Genomic DNA, 20,028 nt, shown 5'->3' with positions numbered 1-20,028 from the left:
ACAAGACAACTAAACACAACAAAACAACAAAAATTAGGATAAAAGATTTCAAAACCAATCTTCCTATCACCAATTTAATGTTCTTTGTTAACTACCTTTCATTTGCCCATTCTCTCTGACAAGAGAATAGTTGCAGAAAAGGGAATTTTCTCCAAATAAGTATACACTCTGTCCCTTCATTTCTCTTTGTTTATTCTAGAATTCTCAATAGTGATGGAACCATTCCCTTTAGGGGGTTTGGAAAAACATGCAGAGTCATATTTCAGAAATAGGTGTAAGCATTTCATTGTTACAGTGATTAGGGGACTGCTATAGAGAATCAATGGCTGGGGCACAGGAAAGCACAGCATTTGCCACATTCTCCCATCCCGCATGACTTAGTAATGTCTCTTAAGACTAATCATACTACATATTAAAATCAATATTACTTTCATAATAATAATGGTATTGAAGAGAATACCATTTTATAAGAATTTATACAAAAATGTCCCAGTAATTATAGGAGGGGATCATAGCAGAGAGGTAAGCATGAATAAAATAATGACAGTCTATGAAAATTATTAAATTACTAGAGGCCCGGTGCACAAAAATTTGTGCACTCTGGGGGGGGGGGGGTCGCTAAGCCCGGCCTGTGCTCTCTTGCAGTCTGGGACACCTTGGGGGATGACCACTTGCTGGCTTAGGCCCGCTCCCCAGGGGATTAGGCTTAAGCTGGCAATCAGACATCCCTCTGGCAGCCCGGGAGCCCTCAGGGGATGTCCACTTGCCAGTGGGGAGAAGGCCTAAGCTGCAGTCAGACATCCTTAGCGCTGCTGAGGACGCGGGAGAGGCTCCCGCCACCACTGCTGTGATGGCAGCCATCAGCCTGGCTTGTGACTGAGCAGAGCTCCTCCTGTTGGAGTGCACCACCACCAGGGGGCAGCTTCTGCATTGAGCGTCTGCCTCCTGGTAGTCAGTGTGTGTCACAGTGACCAGTCATTCTCAGTCGTTCTGCTGTTAGGGCCAGTTTGCCTATTACCCTTTTATTATATAGGATAGAGGCCTGGTGCATGGGTAGGGGCCGGCTGGTTTGCCCTGAAGGGTGTCCCGGATCAGGGTGGGGGGTCCCGCTGGAGTGCCTGGCCAGCCTGGGTGAGGGGCTGATGGCTGTTTGCTGGGTGGTAACACCCCCTTCAGGGTGGGGGTCCACACTGGGGTGCCTGGCCAGTGGGGACCCTCACCCATGGAGGTTTTGCCAGTCTGGGTGAGGGGCTGAGGGCCATTTTCAGGCTGGCCAAGACCCGCCTCACCTCCACCACCCGCAGCCCCCGGTGACAGAGGCTCCCAGCCTCTCCTTTTTTTCCTTTCTTTTTTTTATTCTGGGATTTATTTACCTTCTAAAATTGACACTTTGTAGCCTTGAGAGGACCTCAGAGCCGGCCAGGGTGGGCACTCCAGCTCCGTGGCCACCGCTGGCTGAAAGCAGGTATCTGGGGTTTATTTATCTTCTATAATTGAAACTTTGTTGCTTTGAGTGGAGCTCAGAGCCGGCTGTAGCAGCTGGGAAGTTGGCTTCCTCTATCATTGAAGCAACCATGCCTCCTGCTTGCTCCAGCTCTGTGGCTACCGGCCGTCATCTTGGTTGGGTTAATTTGCATATAGTCGCTCTGATTGGCTGGTGGGCGTGGCTTAAGGTGTAGCAAAGGTACAGTCAATTTGTATGTTTGTCTTTTATTAGTGTACACTAGAGACCCGATGCATGAAAATTCCTGCATTAGAGGGCGGGGTCCCTCAGCCCAGCCTGCCCCCTCTCACAGTCTGGGAGCCCTCAGGGGCGTTCGGCGACCCGGCGATCAGGGGAAGGCGATGCCCCATCACACCTCTGCTGCTGCCACTGCCGGCAGCCAAGCCTTGGCCAGCTCTGGTTACCTGAGCCTCGGGCGGCCCTGGTTACCTGAGCCTAGGATGGCCCTGGGTGGCTGGGGGGCTGAGGGGTCTGGGTGCCGCCATCTTGTGGCTGTGGGTGCTGCCATCTTTGAGGGCATGGCAGTCAATTAGCATATTCCCTCCTTATTAACTGTGGGCACCACCATCCTTGAGGGCGGGGCAGTCAATTAGCATATTCCCTTCTATTGGCTGTGGGTGCTGCCATCTTTGTGACGGTGTGAGGGTCAATTAGCATATTCCCTCTTTATTAGATAGGATTGGATAATTAACTCACCCTACACAGCACATTTAACAAACACCACTGTACTCATCTACCCAGAGTTAACAAATGTTTTGCCACAACTGCTTCAAAATAATTTAAATCAAGTAATATATTATCAATAGAATGGAAGGCTCCTTTGTACCACTCTTCTATTGAAATTCTCTCTTTTCAAAATATGTTGTACTTTGTATGAATTCTGCAAGAATTCCTTCCTAAATGGAAATTATAAAAATGACATTCCACATTTAGGTATTTCAATCAACCTAGAATTTATTTTTATGTATGGTGTGGGGTTGAACTTTGATTCTCATCTCCTCTCCATATAGCTACCTAATTTTATCAGGGCTATTTATTTAATAATCCTTTCATTTCTAATTGATTAATAGATCCCTCTCTGTCACATACAAAATTCCATATATTAGGGGGTCTGTTTTTTGTTTTCTTTTCTGTTTAATATTAATATCATAGTATTAATTTTCTTTTGGTTACCAGAGGGGCAAAAGGTGGGGGGAATGGAAGAGATTAGCCAAAGAACACATATCTAGCCGTGGGCAAACTACGGCCCATGGGCCGAATCCGGCCCGTTTGAAATGAATAAAACTAAAAAAAAAAAAGACCGTACCCTTTTATGTAATGATGTTTACTTTGAATTTATATTAGTTCACACAAACACTCCATCCATGCTTTTGTTCCGGCCCTCCGGTCCAGTTTAAGAACCCACTGTGGCCCTCAAGTCAAAAAGTTTGCCCACCCCTGGTATACACTATGGACACAGACAACAGGCTGTATGGGGGGGGGGGGGCGGGTGGGTGTCACTTCATGAAGGAGGCCAAGGCAGGGGAAATGAGGGACATCTGTGATAGTATCAACAATAAAAAATGTTATACTTTCTTTTTCTATTCTTCTAGTGAATACTATTAACATTTTAATATGCTTTCTTGTACTTCTGCATTCCTTTTGAACAGAGATACTGACTGTCCTTTGTTCTGGATTATCTTTTCAAATATAAGTACACAAGAACAGCCTGGGAAAACAGAAACAGAATCTCCCTTTGCAGCAAAGGACAAGTTTTCTTACTGGTATAACCTTGGAAAAAAAAAGAGAGTGTTTTTCTCTCTCTAGAGCAAAGGGAAGGCATTTTAAAAATTCAAATTCCCTAAAATCAGGGTTTCTTTCCTATAACGTAATTCACTGCATATGCAAGTACCACCTACCAGGGGTGGGCAAACTTTTTGATTCGAGGGCCACAATGGGTTCTTAAACTGGACCAGAGGGCCGGAACAAAAGCATGGATGGAGTGTTTGTGTGAACTAATATAAATTCAAAGTAAACATCATTACATAAAAGGGTACGGTCTTTTTTTTTTTTTAGTTTTATTCATTTCAAATGGGCCGCGGACCGTAGTTTGCCCACGGCTGACCTAGACCCTTTACTTTGTCTTAGTGGGACCAACACAGATATGTGAACCAACATATTTGGAGAACCAACACAAATATGTGAATGTTCAGGTCGCTTGCTCTGCTGTCAGTGAAAGTCCTTTGTCTCTGACACAGGAGTCTTGTGTTTTCCACCAACAACCATTAAACAGTAAAAGGCTCATTTATTAGCTTTTAAATAGGGTAAAATCAAATTGTTTGAAAAACATATTAGTGTTATGTTAAACTGTGTTGTGAAGGGTTTTCACTTGGATTTTATGAGACTTGGGCCTATTTTTGTAGAATTAGGAAATCTGAACTTAGTGGATTCTTAAGTAGCTTCTGTGTTTTGCTTGATATGTTACCTTGGGAGCTTTGCCAGATTTTGGCTTACTTCATTAGCGTCTCTACAGTTCATATTAAGCGGAAACTCAGAGTTGACTTGCAAAGGGTAGCAATGGTGTTGCTTAGCCCATTACTCACCTGCAGTATGTGACAGGGAGTCAAGCCTCTTTTAAGTGGAAGTTAGACTGCAGTCTCATAGGTTTTTGTAAACCTCAAAAATTCCTTTTGAGATAGAAATCTCAAGTTCCTGGAAGGTAACCACACCGACTTTATACTACTAACAAAAGACTGTAATTAGTAGCAGGAACTTGTTCAGATTGGACTTCTTATGACAACAAAAACTTTAAAAACAGCACTCTTTCATGCTGCCAATTTCTGCTTTATCTTTGACCTCATGTTAATAATGTGCCAGGTACTTACATCTGGAATAAATCCAATCTCATTGAGATGATTACTCAGCTCTGGATCATGGAATGCAATCATCTGAGAGAACACAGTCAAATACTCTGAAATGACAACAAAATTTAAGACAATCGTCATTTTCACCCAGTACCTCAAATAAAACATCAAATTCATATACATTAGTTTATTTATATTTTGAATGAAAGTTAATTTCTCCATTAAAATGTGCTCTAATAGATAATTTGATTTTGTTACCACTTTAATCAGTTACTGCTAACTACCAAACATACCAACAAACTATGATATAGCTTATTTTCCATCTTCAGACCAATTAGTTCATTTCTTTAATCACAAATTATACACATGATGAATGATGTTTTCCTATTAGGTTCTACAAATACATTTAATTTAGTAATGTTAAATTGAATTTCTTTTATGTTTGGAAAGTGTAACCAATAAGCAGTACCAAATAGGATAATTATATCTCAAATTTGATAATATATACAGACATAGGCATTTGTTCCAGTTCTAACTTATTTCCACTCTGCATTTGGCATATTTAGAAATAAGAATTAACATCATGCTAATAAGAAAATAGGAATACAGTAGGCAAGTAAGTGTTGATTCTAATCCTATACTAATTCATAGGGTTCAGTTGCATTGTAAGGAATATTTTCTTATTTTTTCCAACAACTTACTATTATTCCAATTTACTAACTATGTACTAATTTAAACAATATATTTGTAACAATCTACTCAAGGGCAAGTAACCATCATTTTGAACATATTAAAAACAAAATTAAAACGTATTTCAAAAATGACAGTAATCCAGTGAAACATTTCTTCTTAATTAATAACCTCAACTCGTTCTTTCAATAAAGTTATAAATCTGTTTTTCAAACCAAAGCAGGTATCTGGGATTTATTTATCTTCTATAATTGAAACTTTGTAGCCTTGAGCAGAGCCCAGGTCCAGCTGGAAGCCTGGGTTGCTCAATGCAGGAGTTGCCCCCTGGTGGTCAGTGCACTCCCACAGGGGGAGTGCTGCTTAGCCAGAAGTTGGGCTCACGGCTGGTGAGTTCAGCAGTGGTGGTGGGAGCCTCTTCCGCCTCTGCGGCAGTTGGAGATCCTCTGAGGGTTCCTGGACTGTGAGAGGGTGCAGGCTGGGCTGAGGGACACCCCCCACACCTCAGGTGCATGAATTTCATGCACTGGGTCTCTAGTTTACCTATAAGCAATGTCACATGTTTTACAAAGAGAAGCACCAAAGCCAAAGAGAAAAGATGAGGAAGTACTGTATTCAATACCACAATAAAGCTAAATTCTCTATTTAATATGAAATTTTACCCATGGGTACTAAATAAAAAATGGGTTAATACTTTGGATTAATACTTTTTCCTGACTGAATGTCTGTTCTACTGCAACAAAATTCTTTTCTCTATCCATTGTCTCATATTTTCCTCTAAGAAGAAAAAAAAAGTACAATTGTATCAGGTTCAAGAGTTCCAGATTGGAGACCCAGGACAGACAGCAAGGTCCCAGGAAACTTTTGAATTTAACTGTTTTTTAACTACATTTTTCTCCTTCCAAATGGTGATGCTATATTTTTAGTCCTAATTTACACAAAAACCAGAGGTATGTAACATCAACAATCATAAGAACTCAACTGCATGTTGATGAAACCATATAATTATTAACCTTTTAAAAAGCACAGGTCAGGCAATTTTCCGCAACTAGTCTCATTTACTAAATATCATTCTTATTTGAGCTTGAAAAAAGATAAGTACTATGTGGCATTACATGGCTAATTGATTTAGCATGAAAACATTGTACTTGTGTTCTGCCAAACATTGATGGCTACATTTATATATGTGTCTATAATATACTTGTGATATAAATAATATACACAAATAAATACATGTATATGTTCATTTTATATTATTATATGTAATATATTATTTAATATATAAAAATAAGTTGCATGTAAATATAAGTTATAAATTTTGGTTGCTTGGGGCAGGCTTTAGATCATTTATAGCATGGCTTTTTATATTCAGAAAAATGTCTTGCTTCAAAGAGGTGATAAGACACATGATGCAAGACATTCTTGAAAATGTCAAGGCCGTACACTCAATGTATTCAATACTATTTCCCAATATCCCCAATATGGAATCATTAAATCATTCATGACAAAGACATGCATTAAACTAAACATATACTTCACTGCTTTCTCAAATACTTAACCTTTATAATAAAGTTGCATATTTACCCTCTCTGTTATTGTTTGATGAGAAAGAAGTTCTATATTCACATTTGACAACTGGACTTTCGATTTTGACATCTGTCCTTTAGACTTTGACATCTGTCCTCTTTCCTCCCCTTTCCTCAAAGACTTACTGAATGTAGTGTGACCGTACATCCTAGTTTACCTGGGAAAGTCTCAACTGCCACCTGTAGACTCAGTGACTAGTACACTCCGTGCCCCCTTTAACTCCGAAAAATATCACAGTTTAGGTTTATAGTCATCCCAGCTATGGGTGGGACTAATGGAACAGCACAACGAAGAAGATACTGCCCCTGCCCTCAAAGGATTTAAAAAGACATGCAGGGGAACAAAAGATTAGGGAAATTTCCACCCAATTTTCTTTTCCAGGTTTATATGATATACTCCTCCATCTTTCCTATTGTGACTTTATATAATATCTCCCTTCATCTTTGCTTTTCTGACTTATAGCCACCACATCTTACAATGGTCCAAATGGGAATATGCCTTGGTTTTATAAACAGTACAAGAATATGCTTAATGTTGTGCCAAAATTCCAATTATTGTTTCTGGGAACAAAACCTAGTACAATAACTTCAAAGAACAGTGTAAAAGTTTTATAGAACAGTTTTCTAGGTTTCTCCTTTCTTAAGTGCAAAATGACATTAAAGTATAGTTGGGTTTTCCACAAAGGATTTATTCCCAATATTAATAGCTAAATGGCTGCCTCTTTCTTCACTTGCCTAAAGCTGACCTTTCATTCTTCAATGGCAGAAAGTATGTCTGTCCTACAAGTTATAAGCCTATTTTCCAATATCTCTAAAACTATATTCAATATGTCCCTTTCAAATCCCGCCCTCCCCCCCCCCCATCTTTCACATCCAACCAGAACTCTAAGGCTTTGCATCTTAGAGTAATTTTAGTAATCTTAGATAACATAGAGGCTAAAACCCTGAGTTTGTAAATTAGTACATTAATTTTTAAAGTACTGTGTGTTGGTATTTTATCAACTCAATAGCAACATGCAGGGGAAAATTTGATAGTGCTTAGAATGATGAATATTAATTTAGGCCAGAAATAATTAAATTTATTATCTTCTTAAAAATGTCTGCGGGCAAATAATAAATAACACTATGGTTAACAACAACAACAAACCCAGATATCTTGAATAAATAGATAATTTTTCTCTCATCAAAAGTAGCAAAGTGTTCTATGGTCCTATAAATATACAAATCGTATATATTATATGAAAGACTTTAAAATAAAAAAATTAAAGTTGCTATTGAATATAGAAACTTTGATTTCTGTAGAGATAAGTGAATAAATAAATATGCAATTTTACAAACAGCCATTAATCAGTTTCATATGACATACAAACTTTCCAAAAGTTGTGGGAGCAAAGGGTACATGTGATATTTATGTCAAACAAAATCAATGCTACTTTGAAGCTTAAACCTTAAAACACTATAAAACAAAATGGTGGGGAAGGACAAAGAGGGAAACCAATAAAATGAGATTCGAATATTTCTAAATGCAAGTCTAAAATAAACATTTTGTAGGAAAAGAAACCACTGTTCTTCCATAAACTTTAGTAACCAATAATCACTATATGGTTTCAGCTCCTTGTTTTGCTCTCCATTCTTCTCTTTCCAACTCCATGTACCAGATTTGATTACAGGCCGTTTTATATACTCATTTTCATGTTTTTACTGCAATGCTCTTCCTTGTTCTTTTTGTAAAGAATGTCCTTATCACCCTAACCGGCTTGGCTCAGTGGATAGAGCATCAGCCTGCGGACTGAAAGGTCCCAGATTCGATTCCAGTCAAGGGCATGTACCTTGGTTGCAGGCACATCCCCAGTAGGAGGTGTGCAGGAGGCAGCTGATCAATGTTTCTCTCTCATCGATGTTTCTAACTCTCTATCCCTCTCCCTTCCTCTCTGTAAAAAAATCAATAAAATATATATTTTTTAAAAAGAATGTCCTTCTCCTTTTTCACCAAATTCCTACTCAAATTTCAAATTCACTAATAAGTATCCTCTCTTTTATGAAACTTTCCAGACTTTGGGACCAAAAAAAAAAAAAAAGTCAAAATAATCAAAATAACATCTCCCCATTTTCCTCTGTTCTAATACAATAACATGTACACTTATCTCATTACTTAAAATTAGTTATTTTCACATTTATTTCCTATATTGGGCTATGAAATCTCTTGGGAAAGGATTGAATATTATTTACCTTAAGAATCTCAATTCTTTAGTTCTTTAAGCAGTGCCTGGCACAGGGTCAGTGCAGGGCAAAGATTAAAGTCACTCAAACAACGCTTTTTCTTATGTAATATTACACACACACACACACACACACACACACACACACACACATATACTTATCCTATATAATAAAAGGGTAATATAAAAATTGACCCTAATGGCAGAACAACCAGTCGCTATGACACACACTGACCACCAAGGGGCAGATTCTCAATGCAGGAGCTGTTCCTTGGTGATTAGTGCACTCCCAAAGGGGGAACTCCACTCAGCCACAAGCTGGGTTAATGGCTGTGAGCACAGTGGTGTGGCAATGGCGGGAGCCTCTCCACCTCCTCCATAGCCTAAGCTTCAGTCAGACATCCCCTGAGGGCTCCCAGAGGGATGTCTGACTGCCAGCTTAGGCCTGATCCCCCTGGGGAGTGGGCCTAAGCTGGCAGGTGGACATCCCCCGAGGGGTCCCAGACTGCGAGAGGGCTGAGGGACCCCTCCACCCCACCGAGTGCACGAATTTTTGTGCACCCGGCCTGTAGTATATATATATATAGACAGAGAGAGAGAGACAGAGAGAGAGTCAACATATAAAGTCAATATAAAAACTGAACAAATGATTTAAAATGCCATGTCTATTGTTTCTTGGGAAAATATACATGCTAAATTTTTCATAATGTTAGAGAACATTTACTGTGGCTTTAAAAAGTTTCAAAATTAATTACTAATTTAAGATTTTAAACACAAATTTATACAAATTATAACTGATAAAATTATTAGTACTTAGAGAAATAATTTTGGAGCGGTCTTTTAATTATAATATTGAACTTTTAAAGTGCATCACTGATTAATGAATCAAATTTAAAAAAGTCTTTTTTGGCCTTTCTGACCAGTGTCTCCAAATTCATACGGTGTACATTATGGTTTCTCTTGCATTTTCATATATTAAATAAGATATTGTCATACTTGTATAATAAGCCTTTTAACAGTATACTAACAAAGTCTGTAGTTAAAAAGAGTGAAAACTCTTTCATGTTGAAAACTCATTATCACTAGATAATACACACATTGATCTGCAATGTGAAACAATTACTGGAAAAATGAAACTTTCAGAGGTAAATAATTTCTGTATTTTATTATTTATTTATTAATTAATATATATTTTATTGATTTTAGAGAGGAAGGGAGAGAGATAGAAACATCAGTGATGTGAGAATCATTGATAAGCTGCCTCTTGCACGCCTCATACTGGGGACTGAGCCAGCAACCTGGGCATGTGTCCTTGAGCAGAATCGAACCTGGGGCCCTTCAGTCCACAGGCCAACGCTCTAGCAACTTAGCCAAACTAGCTAAGGCAATTTCTGTATTTTAAAATAGGTATCTACACAGAGCCAAAATAACAATTACTGTAATGGAAGTTATCTAATATGACCCTTTAAAAACTGGTCATCCAGACATCATCCAGCCATCTAATAAATACTATAGATAATTCATTGTATAAGTTCTGTTTTAATTGCTTTTTGAAGATTCTCCAAATAGCTACATCTCTCTTAAAAGTACAAAAATCCAGCTAGGCATTATGCTTCATTAAGGGCCTGATAAATTTGAAAAAATATTATTTCCAGGCTTTTACATATGAAAGTTCAGCTAATATTACAAGTTCACATTAACTTTAAAAATAACAGCATTCTATTTCTGACTTATATTTAACTGAGGATTAAAGAACCACCTTTTTTGCACAACTACTAACATGATTACTTTTTACTTTTAGTGCTTTCAGTTTGTCTTTAGTCACTATTTGACAGATTATTTACATTGTATATTGCCTCTAGTATCATCCAAGGTGTTTTAAATATACTCATTTCTTTACCAGCATAAGTAATTTATTGCAAAATCTCTAATGTCGTACACTAGTGGACCTGACAATTCATTCAAGATTATTATGGGATGGCAGAAGCAGGAGGTAGGGAATACAATAAAAGTGTTGCATGTGAACATAGAGTACTGAGGGGCAGACTTCATGCAATAGCCTACTTGTGACCAATTCTAACCAACTAAGCTACCTTGGGCAGGAAGGAATTGGACCAGGCCATGAACCCTCAGTTCTCATTTGGCCAGTACACCCCAGGTTTCTGGCCTTCCTTTGTGCTTCTTCACTCATAGTCCTATGGGGGATTTGATAAGATTTCTAGCTGCCAGACTTGTGGAGCTACCAATTGACCACGGGGTCTCCAGTCTACAAGAGGAAACTCTACAAGAACTTGGGCCTTTATTGAAGCTTCTTCAGACAGGAATGGCTGGAATGATACAGAGTACATCGTCCATCCTAATAAAAGAGTAATATGCAAATTAACTGTCACTCTACGACAAAGATGGCGGTGCCCATAGAGGCTGGGGTGGGACGTTGGCGGCGTCGCCCAGGCAGTGCAAGCCCAGCAGGCAAGTGCGGCCCCTAGGCAGCACCCAGCAACCCGGGAGCAGGCAAGCGCGTCCTGCAGGCAGCAGAACCTGCGTGGCCATCACCGTGGTGTGGAGCAGGCAGGCCCCGCAGAGAACAGAAAACCATGGGGAGTGGGCCTAAGCCATCAGTAGGACATCCCCCGAGGGCTCCCAGATTGGAGAAGGTGGAGGTCGGGCTGAGGGACCCCCCCTCCCCGCACAAATTTCGTGCACCTGGCCTCTAGTTCTATAATAAACACCATTGATAAGCATAATAAGGAAACTATGAGTAAGTGTGAAATGCATACCAATTAGTAAGATACAAGCCACGCTCTTATAGGACATCACTTCATAAATTCTTAGAGGATAACACTGCATGACTCTTGAAGTTGGATGGCTTTACTAAACTAGCCTATAAGAAAAAAAAACTTCCTCCCAAAAAAACATACTATCTTTGATTATAAAAAAAATCAAAGCAAAATCTTGTTGCTCTCTAAAAACATTCTTAAATTAATCCCAACTTTATACAAGTCCACTTTCTAGGAACATGCAGGGTATTAGGCATACCCATTTTAAAACATTTCTAAATACAAATATAAATCAATAGAATTTGCATTTCAAAATTAATGGAGACACTGGATCATTATACCAATTTCTAGTACCTATCTACATTGTAGACACAGAGTGCTGAACATGACTTGGTGTGCTTATAAACACACACAATGCTTTTTAAAAGTTTAAATTATTTTTCTCTATACTTCGAGGTAAATGATGCTGGAAAAATAAATGTTTTTATGTGCTGCACTATTTATCCATATTCTTTTCTTCCTTCTATTTTTAACCTCTTTATCTATTTAATTTACATTTCCATTTCTACTGCCTTTCTAGTTATTTTCTCATTATATTTACTTCTGATACTCTAATTTTATACTCATGCTAAGTAAGTGAATATATTGCTAATTGAGATCCCACTTATTGAGAATGTTTAATAAACTGAACATAGCTTGTAATTGCCACTTCATGTATTCAAACTGAGTGAATTATATCAAACCATAATTATATAAATATAAATAAAACAAAGCACTAGTTTCCAGTTGTTGAAAATGTAGTTGAATTGATGACATAAATAATAAATAAAAAGTTGAAATGAAGGCAGTATCTGAAAAGTAACATACAATTAGTAAATGGGAAAACTACGTGACGAGCTTTGTAGTCAGTTCCAAAAGAAATACAAAAGTATAAGAAAATTTTCTGCCCTTAAAACATTTAGACTCTTGTTTAAAGATAAGACATGATATATAATGTCATGGTAATAATAAGATTAGCAAAATAATTTTAATAACAACAGCAATAAAATAATAATAGTAACAATAATAATAAAAAAGTCATTAGTGTTATCGAAAGTTTCTATATGCCATGCATTTACATATTTTATGTTTAACCTTTACCAGAACCTTTATTTTAGATATTAGGAAAATTATACCTAGCAAACATACTTTATTTGTCCAAGATTATGAAATAATTAACCCAATTTACATTTGAAACAAAGTTTGCCTGATTCAAAAGTGTTTATTATTCACTTTTGTTACTTTGTACTAAAAAGGAGTTTAGAGAATTATAATAAAAGTTTGTGGCTAGTGAGCGTAGTCATGTAAGAATTTACAAGTGGGTTATGCTATGACTTGGAGTCTGAAGAAAGGTGTGTATTTTAGGAAAGTAGAAGACAGAAGACGAATATTTTGGGCGTTCAAGCATGGGGAATGAGATGAATGAGAAGTGTTTTTAATATTCTCTTTATTTACATAATTAAATACTGTTTAAACTTTTTACTAATTCATAATGAGCTTGGTCCATGGTGAAAATTTGTGTGGGAAATTTTAATTGTGAGAGAGAAAAATAGCAAGACTTTTATTTTCTTAAACTAGCATGCCTAAATTTGAACTGAACAGAGATCAGATATTGAACAGTCATTGGAAAAAAAACCCTAATTTGCTGGGGACTTGGAATAAAGACTAAACTTAAGATCTCTTCACTGGTTTTAGTGAGCATTATCAACCTATTTTAATGGGTCAAAATCATAAATTTAACTGAGTATTGGTTACATGACATAATATATTCCCTTAAAAAGACAAGGAAGGGCATTTAATGCTTACCTTGTATTACATGTGAGTTGTCTTTCAAGAAGAAGTTATACAGGTATTTGGGAATAAAAGCAGACATACATGCATACGCCAAGGCTAAGAAAGAATAAGGCAAATGCATGCAATAAATTATTTAACTACTATTAAATAAGTTTATGCCAATAATATATGAAAACACAAATTTAAAGAAACAAAACCATTTGCTCTTTAAAACAGAAAATAATTTGAACAAAAGAAAACCACCTAGTAACTTTTCAATTTCAAACTACTATAGAAATTGTTATCCCATAATAATAAGGTTTATTATCTGAACTTTACAAATTTTTAAAAATCTCCAATCATGGCCATTATTAATGAGCTACACAAACCAAAAAATCCTTATTTTTTGTTGATGCAAACAAAAAAGCCTCAGAACTTGGATTTAGGAACCCTAGTCATAAATTATTTTTTCAAATACAGATTGCTTACTATTCTTCAAGCAATATGTGTAATAATGGCCTATACCTAACAAAACATAGCAAACTTGTAGTCTAGATAATGAGAAATATCATAGAACAGTTTATTTTTAAACCAATTAAAATTACAAAATTTTAGTTCTCTGGGATTATGCTATCTCTACTTATTTCCAGAAATCTACGCAAAATTTGACATGAAATAGAATTTGAAAAAAATAAAGATTTTGAGATTAAGGCTTCTAGAGAGTTACATTATATATATGGTAAATACTTTTTATATGTGATATCTTTAGAGATTTGAGTCTGTTAAGTGTAACAAATATTTACTGAAAAATCTACTATAATAAAGGCATTATAACAGGGGAAGAAAAACAGAAAAAACATCAATCATTAAACAAAGCTGCTGCTGCCCTGGCTGGGTAGCACAGTTGGTTGCAGTGTCATGCCCATATGCCAAGGTTGTGGGTTCCATCCCCAGTCTGGGAACAGACAGGAATCAATCAATAAATGAATAAATAAGTTGAACAAGAAATTTATGTCTATCTGTTTGACTCTCTAGAATCAATCACTAAAATTTTTTTTAAAAAGCTGCTAACCAAAAAAAAGGATTACTATATTAGTAATAAATAACTAGAACACAAAATATACACAAATACTTTCATGAAATACAAAGTGCTGGGTTTAGGAGGGAGAATGAGTAAAGTTTTCATTAAGAAGGTAGTGGTTGAAATAATAGGCTTTGGAGATACAAGATTAATATGAATTCCTTTATAAATTGTTTAGGAAATATACACAGGCTAAATCTAATCTCTAAAGAAGTCAAAATTTTCTCCTAAGTTCATAAAAATGGTCACCAAAGTAGATGAATTTTTTAGAATAAAAAACTCTCCAATAATAAATTCTTCACATGCTCTAAAATTATACAACAGATTATCTCACAGATATTTATACTATCTCCTAGAAAGCAAGCAAGATCCTTATAATAAAAACAAAAATCTTTCATGTTTGAATAAAATATTTTAGAATAATATGCACCACAATTATTTAATTGATAAATAAGCTTACCTTCATTATTGAAATTTAAATATAGGAATGGAGCACAAAGTGAGTCAAGACCTGATGGGGAGGGGTTGAAGAAAAGAATTCAAATAAACATAATTAAGTAGAACTGTAGATATATACCTTATTCAGTTCTCTGCATTACCTCTCTATAGATTAAGCATTATAAGTACTATTCATCCAGAAATATATTATCTATGGGTCACTGTGGGGAGTAACTGATAATGACTAGCACATAGTATGTGCCCAACATAAATCAGCTTTTATTATTATCAATATTATTATGAGTTTCAGAGAGAAATATACTAATAGTAAAATGTAAAGATGATAGAAGGCTTGGGATATAATCCCATTTTCTGACCCTGTGTGTTCTTGGCAATGACTTAACATCTCCAGGCATATTTCCTCATCTTAAAGGAGATTTGTCTTACATGCTTCTTTGGTATCATGAAAAAAGACCCTTTAAAAATTGTGCAGTGAAATACGAATATGTGACATATTCCTTTTATTGATAATAATGCTGTTCATATGTTGTCATACTGAAAGAATATACATAAATCTATCTATAATTGTTTGGAAGACACAGGACTTCTCTAAAATGGACAGAGCTAAGAAAAATAATAGCTTAATTTTAAGTTCAGCCAGAAATAGAGAATTTAAATATTAAATAAAATAACAACACTGTTCATTACAACAAATTCAAATATAGGACTGGGTGTAACGGATTTCTCATGCATGAATTTATCAATGACCATAAAAATAATAATGAGAATGGTAAAAATCAAGGATATGGAACATTAAGGATGTTTTTTAAAGAGATAATAAATAAAATAAATAGTTTAGGGTGGTATCCTATTCCCTAATTTCCAATAAACAGGTTAAGTATAAATTGTAAATAATAAAAGGTAAAATATCAACTAGCCCAGCGGTTCTCAACCTGTGGGTCGCAACCCCTTTGGGGGTCGAATGACCCTTTCACAGGGGTCACCTAAGACCGTCGGTAAACACATATATAATTACATATATTTTTTGTGATTAATCACTATGCTTTAATTATGTTCAATTTGTAACAATGAAAATACATCCTGCATATCAGATATTTACATTACGATTCATAATAGTAGCAAAATTACAGTTATGAAGTAGCAACGAAAATAATTTTATGGTTGAAGGTCACCACAACATGAGGAACTGTATTAAAGGGTCGCGGCATTAGGAAGGTTGAGAACCACTGAACTAGCCCGAAACTATTTATGCTATAAAATTATTTTATTATTTTCATAAGCACTGAGACAATGTATCCACAAAGATTACAATCACACAAAATGTTCTTTCTACTTTCCTAATTAACATGATGGCAAACTGTCTCATTAAATAACATGCCTTTAAATGATCTCTACTTGGCATATAGGCAACGTTTTTCTAAAAAGTTCTCATATAAACCTTTCACTAAATGGATCATAGCTTTAGTATTGACTTTTCTCAAAGCCAAGTATGTTTTGATATTTTAATTTTTGAAACAATCATGCAACATGCTCCCTATACTTCAAAAAGAGTCTTAATAATTGGGGAAAAAAGTTACCTTGCCAATACACCAGATCAGGATGGGATACTACCCAGGCTTTTAATACACGCCTAAATTTTGCATGACCTTCTGGTGATGATAACAGTTCATCATACTGATGACAACGAGGAATATCCACTTCAATCTGTAAAACAGCAAAATAATAAGATGAAACTGTGATTTCCAATAAACCCCAAGGTAAAGAAAAAAAATTTTATTATAAATTTCAGAATAGACCAATTACATAATCCTGGTATCTAAAGTTTTTGAATTCTATATTAACACTCTGGAAACAACAAAAAGGTTGTACACTTAAGGAAAACAGACCATTTCTTTTGAAAAGGTATGTATCAATATAGTTTCCAAAAAAATCTTTCTTTACTATATAAAGGGCAGATTCTACAGATAAAGTACCATTACTAAGAAAAGTCATTTGGCTTATACTCCTTTTAGGAACAGTTCTAATTCACTAACTTCTGATACAAAAGTTATGCTTACTCAAATAGCATAAGAATATGATGGCTGCTGAGCATAATGAAAAGAAGATAATTCTCTCTTGCCTTTCTATAAATTAAAGATTTGGTAAAATTATCTTAGATTGTTTAAGAAAATCTAAATCATACTTGTCTATCTGTAGGAATTGGAGTATCTTTATCAATTGCATCATACTTGGCATGAATAGCCCCCTGAAAAAAATAAAGAGAATAATATTAATTCATCATATCCTCAATAAATTATTAATGTAGATAAATAATCATCTATCTTTGAAAACCCACCCAATTATAGATGGGAACATTAAAAACCAAGGTATATCTCTTACAAAAATTCTCTACAGTTTTGATAATCTGTGATGAAAATCCAGGACAACTTGCCATTTTGTTCCAGAAGACAAAAGTGCTGGATGAGTCAAGTAGCAAATGAATATACTTAGTCAAACACCCTAGTTTCCACAGCACAATACAAGCTTGTTACTCTCTACTCATTGTTACCTCAAACATTGTCAGTTTTGGGGGGAAGGAAGCACAGGAAGACATCCCACAATTGTCCTGCTAACGTTGGTAATAAAAGAAAAAATAAAATGGATCTGTTTAAAGGAATGCTAGATCAGCACAGGAAGCAGAAGTTTGAAATAAATTTAAGAGTAGAACATCATGTAGGTATGGAATCACTAAGGGATTAAATGGATCATTTACACTTTAGTTATACCAGTACAGAAGAAATAATTGAATAAACCATTTCAAATTTAGTCATGTTCAATAAGACCAAGCATGGAACAATTCTTTTAACTTAGGTTTACTGTAATGATGTAGAACGAGCCGCTAATTTGGGGTTCAAAATTATGACATTACTTGCTGGTACATCAACTTCTATGGTACGTCTATTTAATGACAGATTTAGACAACCTGACCTCACAAGTCCTCTTGAACTTCAGCATTATGTGGTTCAACAATTCTAACTATTAATGTATTATATGGAACAATAGGCATTCTTGTAAAGCAGCCAGCCAAACTCAAAGATGTTTGTAGAATATCATCAAAGGAATCAGGAAGAAATAAATAAAATTCTTTTAACAGGGAGTTGAAAAGAATTAAAAACAGTTGAGGGAATTCAGGAAAAAAATACATGATGGATATCCATAAGATATTGATAACAGACTATCTGAAGGATGACAAAGAAATTGCCTAGAAATAAAAAAAACAAAAACAAAACAAAACAAAAACAAACAAACCAACAAAACGGGGCAGGAATGTGGCCCATTATCATGACTGCTGTTACCAGAGTTCTCTGTTAGTACTGCAAGTCACTGTAATAATTTTGGGACCTCTCTTTTCCTCACTGCCAACAGATTAGGTGTTGTACAAGACAAAGTAGTTTGTCTTGGCAGCATGGTTCTTGTGGGATAGATGTGCCAAAAAAGCACTAAATTATGTTAATTATTTAAAAAAATCTATATTCCCATTTATTTCAGAGAGGAAAGGAGAGGGAGATAGAGATAGAAACATCAATGATGAGAGAGAATCATTGATCGGCTGCCTCCAGCACGCCGCCTACTGTGGATCGAGCTTGCAACCCAAGCATGTGCCTTTGACTGGAATCAAACCCAGAACCCTCCAATCTGCAGGCTGATGCTCTATCCACTGAGCCCAACCAGCTAGGGCTGTTAATGATTTTTTATAAGGTTCAAATTGATGGAGGATTTCTCCAAATTTAGAAACACTTATAAATAGACAATCCTATTCCTAAATAAACATACACATACTTTATAGGCAGGATAATATGCTTATAACTGGTATATATATAGTCTTAAAATAATCTGATTTGAAAATTAATAATCAAAATAATTTCTATGAGCTCCACTAAATGAAATATTAAATAATATAAATCTAACAAATCTCCAATTATATTTTGTTAATCTATTCTTTTTCTCTAGTCCTTTCATTTAAAATTGTCAAATATTCTTAATGCTTATATTTTACTATATAACTTTCTATTTGAAAAATATATATTTGGAAAGCACTTTCCTACTTTCTTCTTTCTTAGCACTATTATAACCAACTTCTTTCTCTTTTCTTTCTTACCTCAACTCCCAGAAGAGCAGCCCAGGTTAAACCTCTCATAAGTGGAGGAATATCAACTCTTGCTTCTTTCCAGATTTGATTTTTTTTATATGGATAAGCCTACAGATGAAAGAAAGATACGAAAAATGTCTCAAATTATCAAGTAGCATATTTTAGTCTAGAAAGTCTGGAATATATATCAGTGATAAATTGAAAGAGATTTTAAATAAATTTCAAAGTATCTTTGGTGTTATTACTTTGGTATTATTAATACACTAAGAGGCCTGGTGTATGAAATCTGTGCATTTGGGGGATTGGAGGTCCCTCAGCCCAAATTTCAAGAGGGTGCAGGTCAGGCTGAGGGTCCCCACTAGTGCATGATTGGGGCCGGGGGTGGGGGGAGGATGAAGCAGATTGGCCAGCTGGGGAGGGACTGTGGGGGGACTCCAGGGCATGTCTGGTCCATCTTACTCAGTCCCGATCGGCTGGACCCCAGCAGCAAGCTAACCTACCAGTTGGAGCATCTGCCTCCAGGTTGTCAGTGCACATCATAGCGACTGGTTGACCAGTCAACTGTTTGCCCCCCGGTGGTCAGTGCATGTCATAGCAAGCAGATAAGCGGCCTTAGCATATCATTAGCATTTTTACACTTTGATTGGTTGAATAGACGACTGGACAATTGGACACTTAGCATATTAGGCTTATATTATATAGGATATTAAGTTGGCAGTGGAATGGTTCCCTATATTCTGTAAATTTTGTATAATATAACCGAAGAGGTGAGCTGATTCTACTGTTTTTAATCATTTCTCTCTATTTTGTGATCTGAAAGAATTATCAAGGAGTCATGTGTAAATAATACTATCAGCTTCATATGGGTTAAATAATTTATGCATAGCACTTTGTAAAATATCGGGTCATATAGAAAGTATTCAATAAATGT

The 20,028-nt window shown here is 36.0% G+C and overlaps 1 protein-coding gene across 3 annotated transcripts in view; it reads right to left on the bottom strand.

Annotated features, from left to right (window-relative positions):
• Positions 1-20,028, bottom strand: part of TBCK (TBC1 domain containing kinase) — a 167,410-nt gene that overhangs the window by 74,403 nt on the left and 72,979 nt on the right. For 2 of the 3 annotated variants that reach the window (XM_036343987.1, XM_036343978.1), the window contains exons 15-20: positions 19,107-19,205; positions 17,151-17,213; positions 16,546-16,672; positions 14,970-15,020; positions 13,462-13,545; positions 4,369-4,454 (exon numbers count right to left, since the gene is read on the bottom strand). In XM_036343987.1, the coding sequence (XP_036199880.1) occupies positions 4,369-4,454; positions 13,462-13,545; positions 14,970-15,020; positions 16,546-16,672; positions 17,151-17,213; positions 19,107-19,205 (510 nt within the window). The remainder of the gene's footprint in view (positions 1-4,368; positions 4,455-13,461; positions 13,546-14,969; positions 15,021-16,545; positions 16,673-17,150; positions 17,214-19,106; positions 19,206-20,028) is intronic. The other variant, XM_036343998.1, reaches the window with a different exon arrangement.

This window comes from Myotis myotis, unplaced genomic scaffold, assembly GCF_014108235.1.
Source record: "Myotis myotis isolate mMyoMyo1 unplaced genomic scaffold, mMyoMyo1.p scaffold_m19_p_1, whole genome shotgun sequence".
Lineage (NCBI taxonomy): Eukaryota > Metazoa > Chordata > Mammalia > Chiroptera > Vespertilionidae > Myotis > Myotis myotis.
The sequence above is the reverse complement of the archived record's forward strand: the minus strand, read 5'-3'. Positions and strand labels throughout refer to the sequence as shown.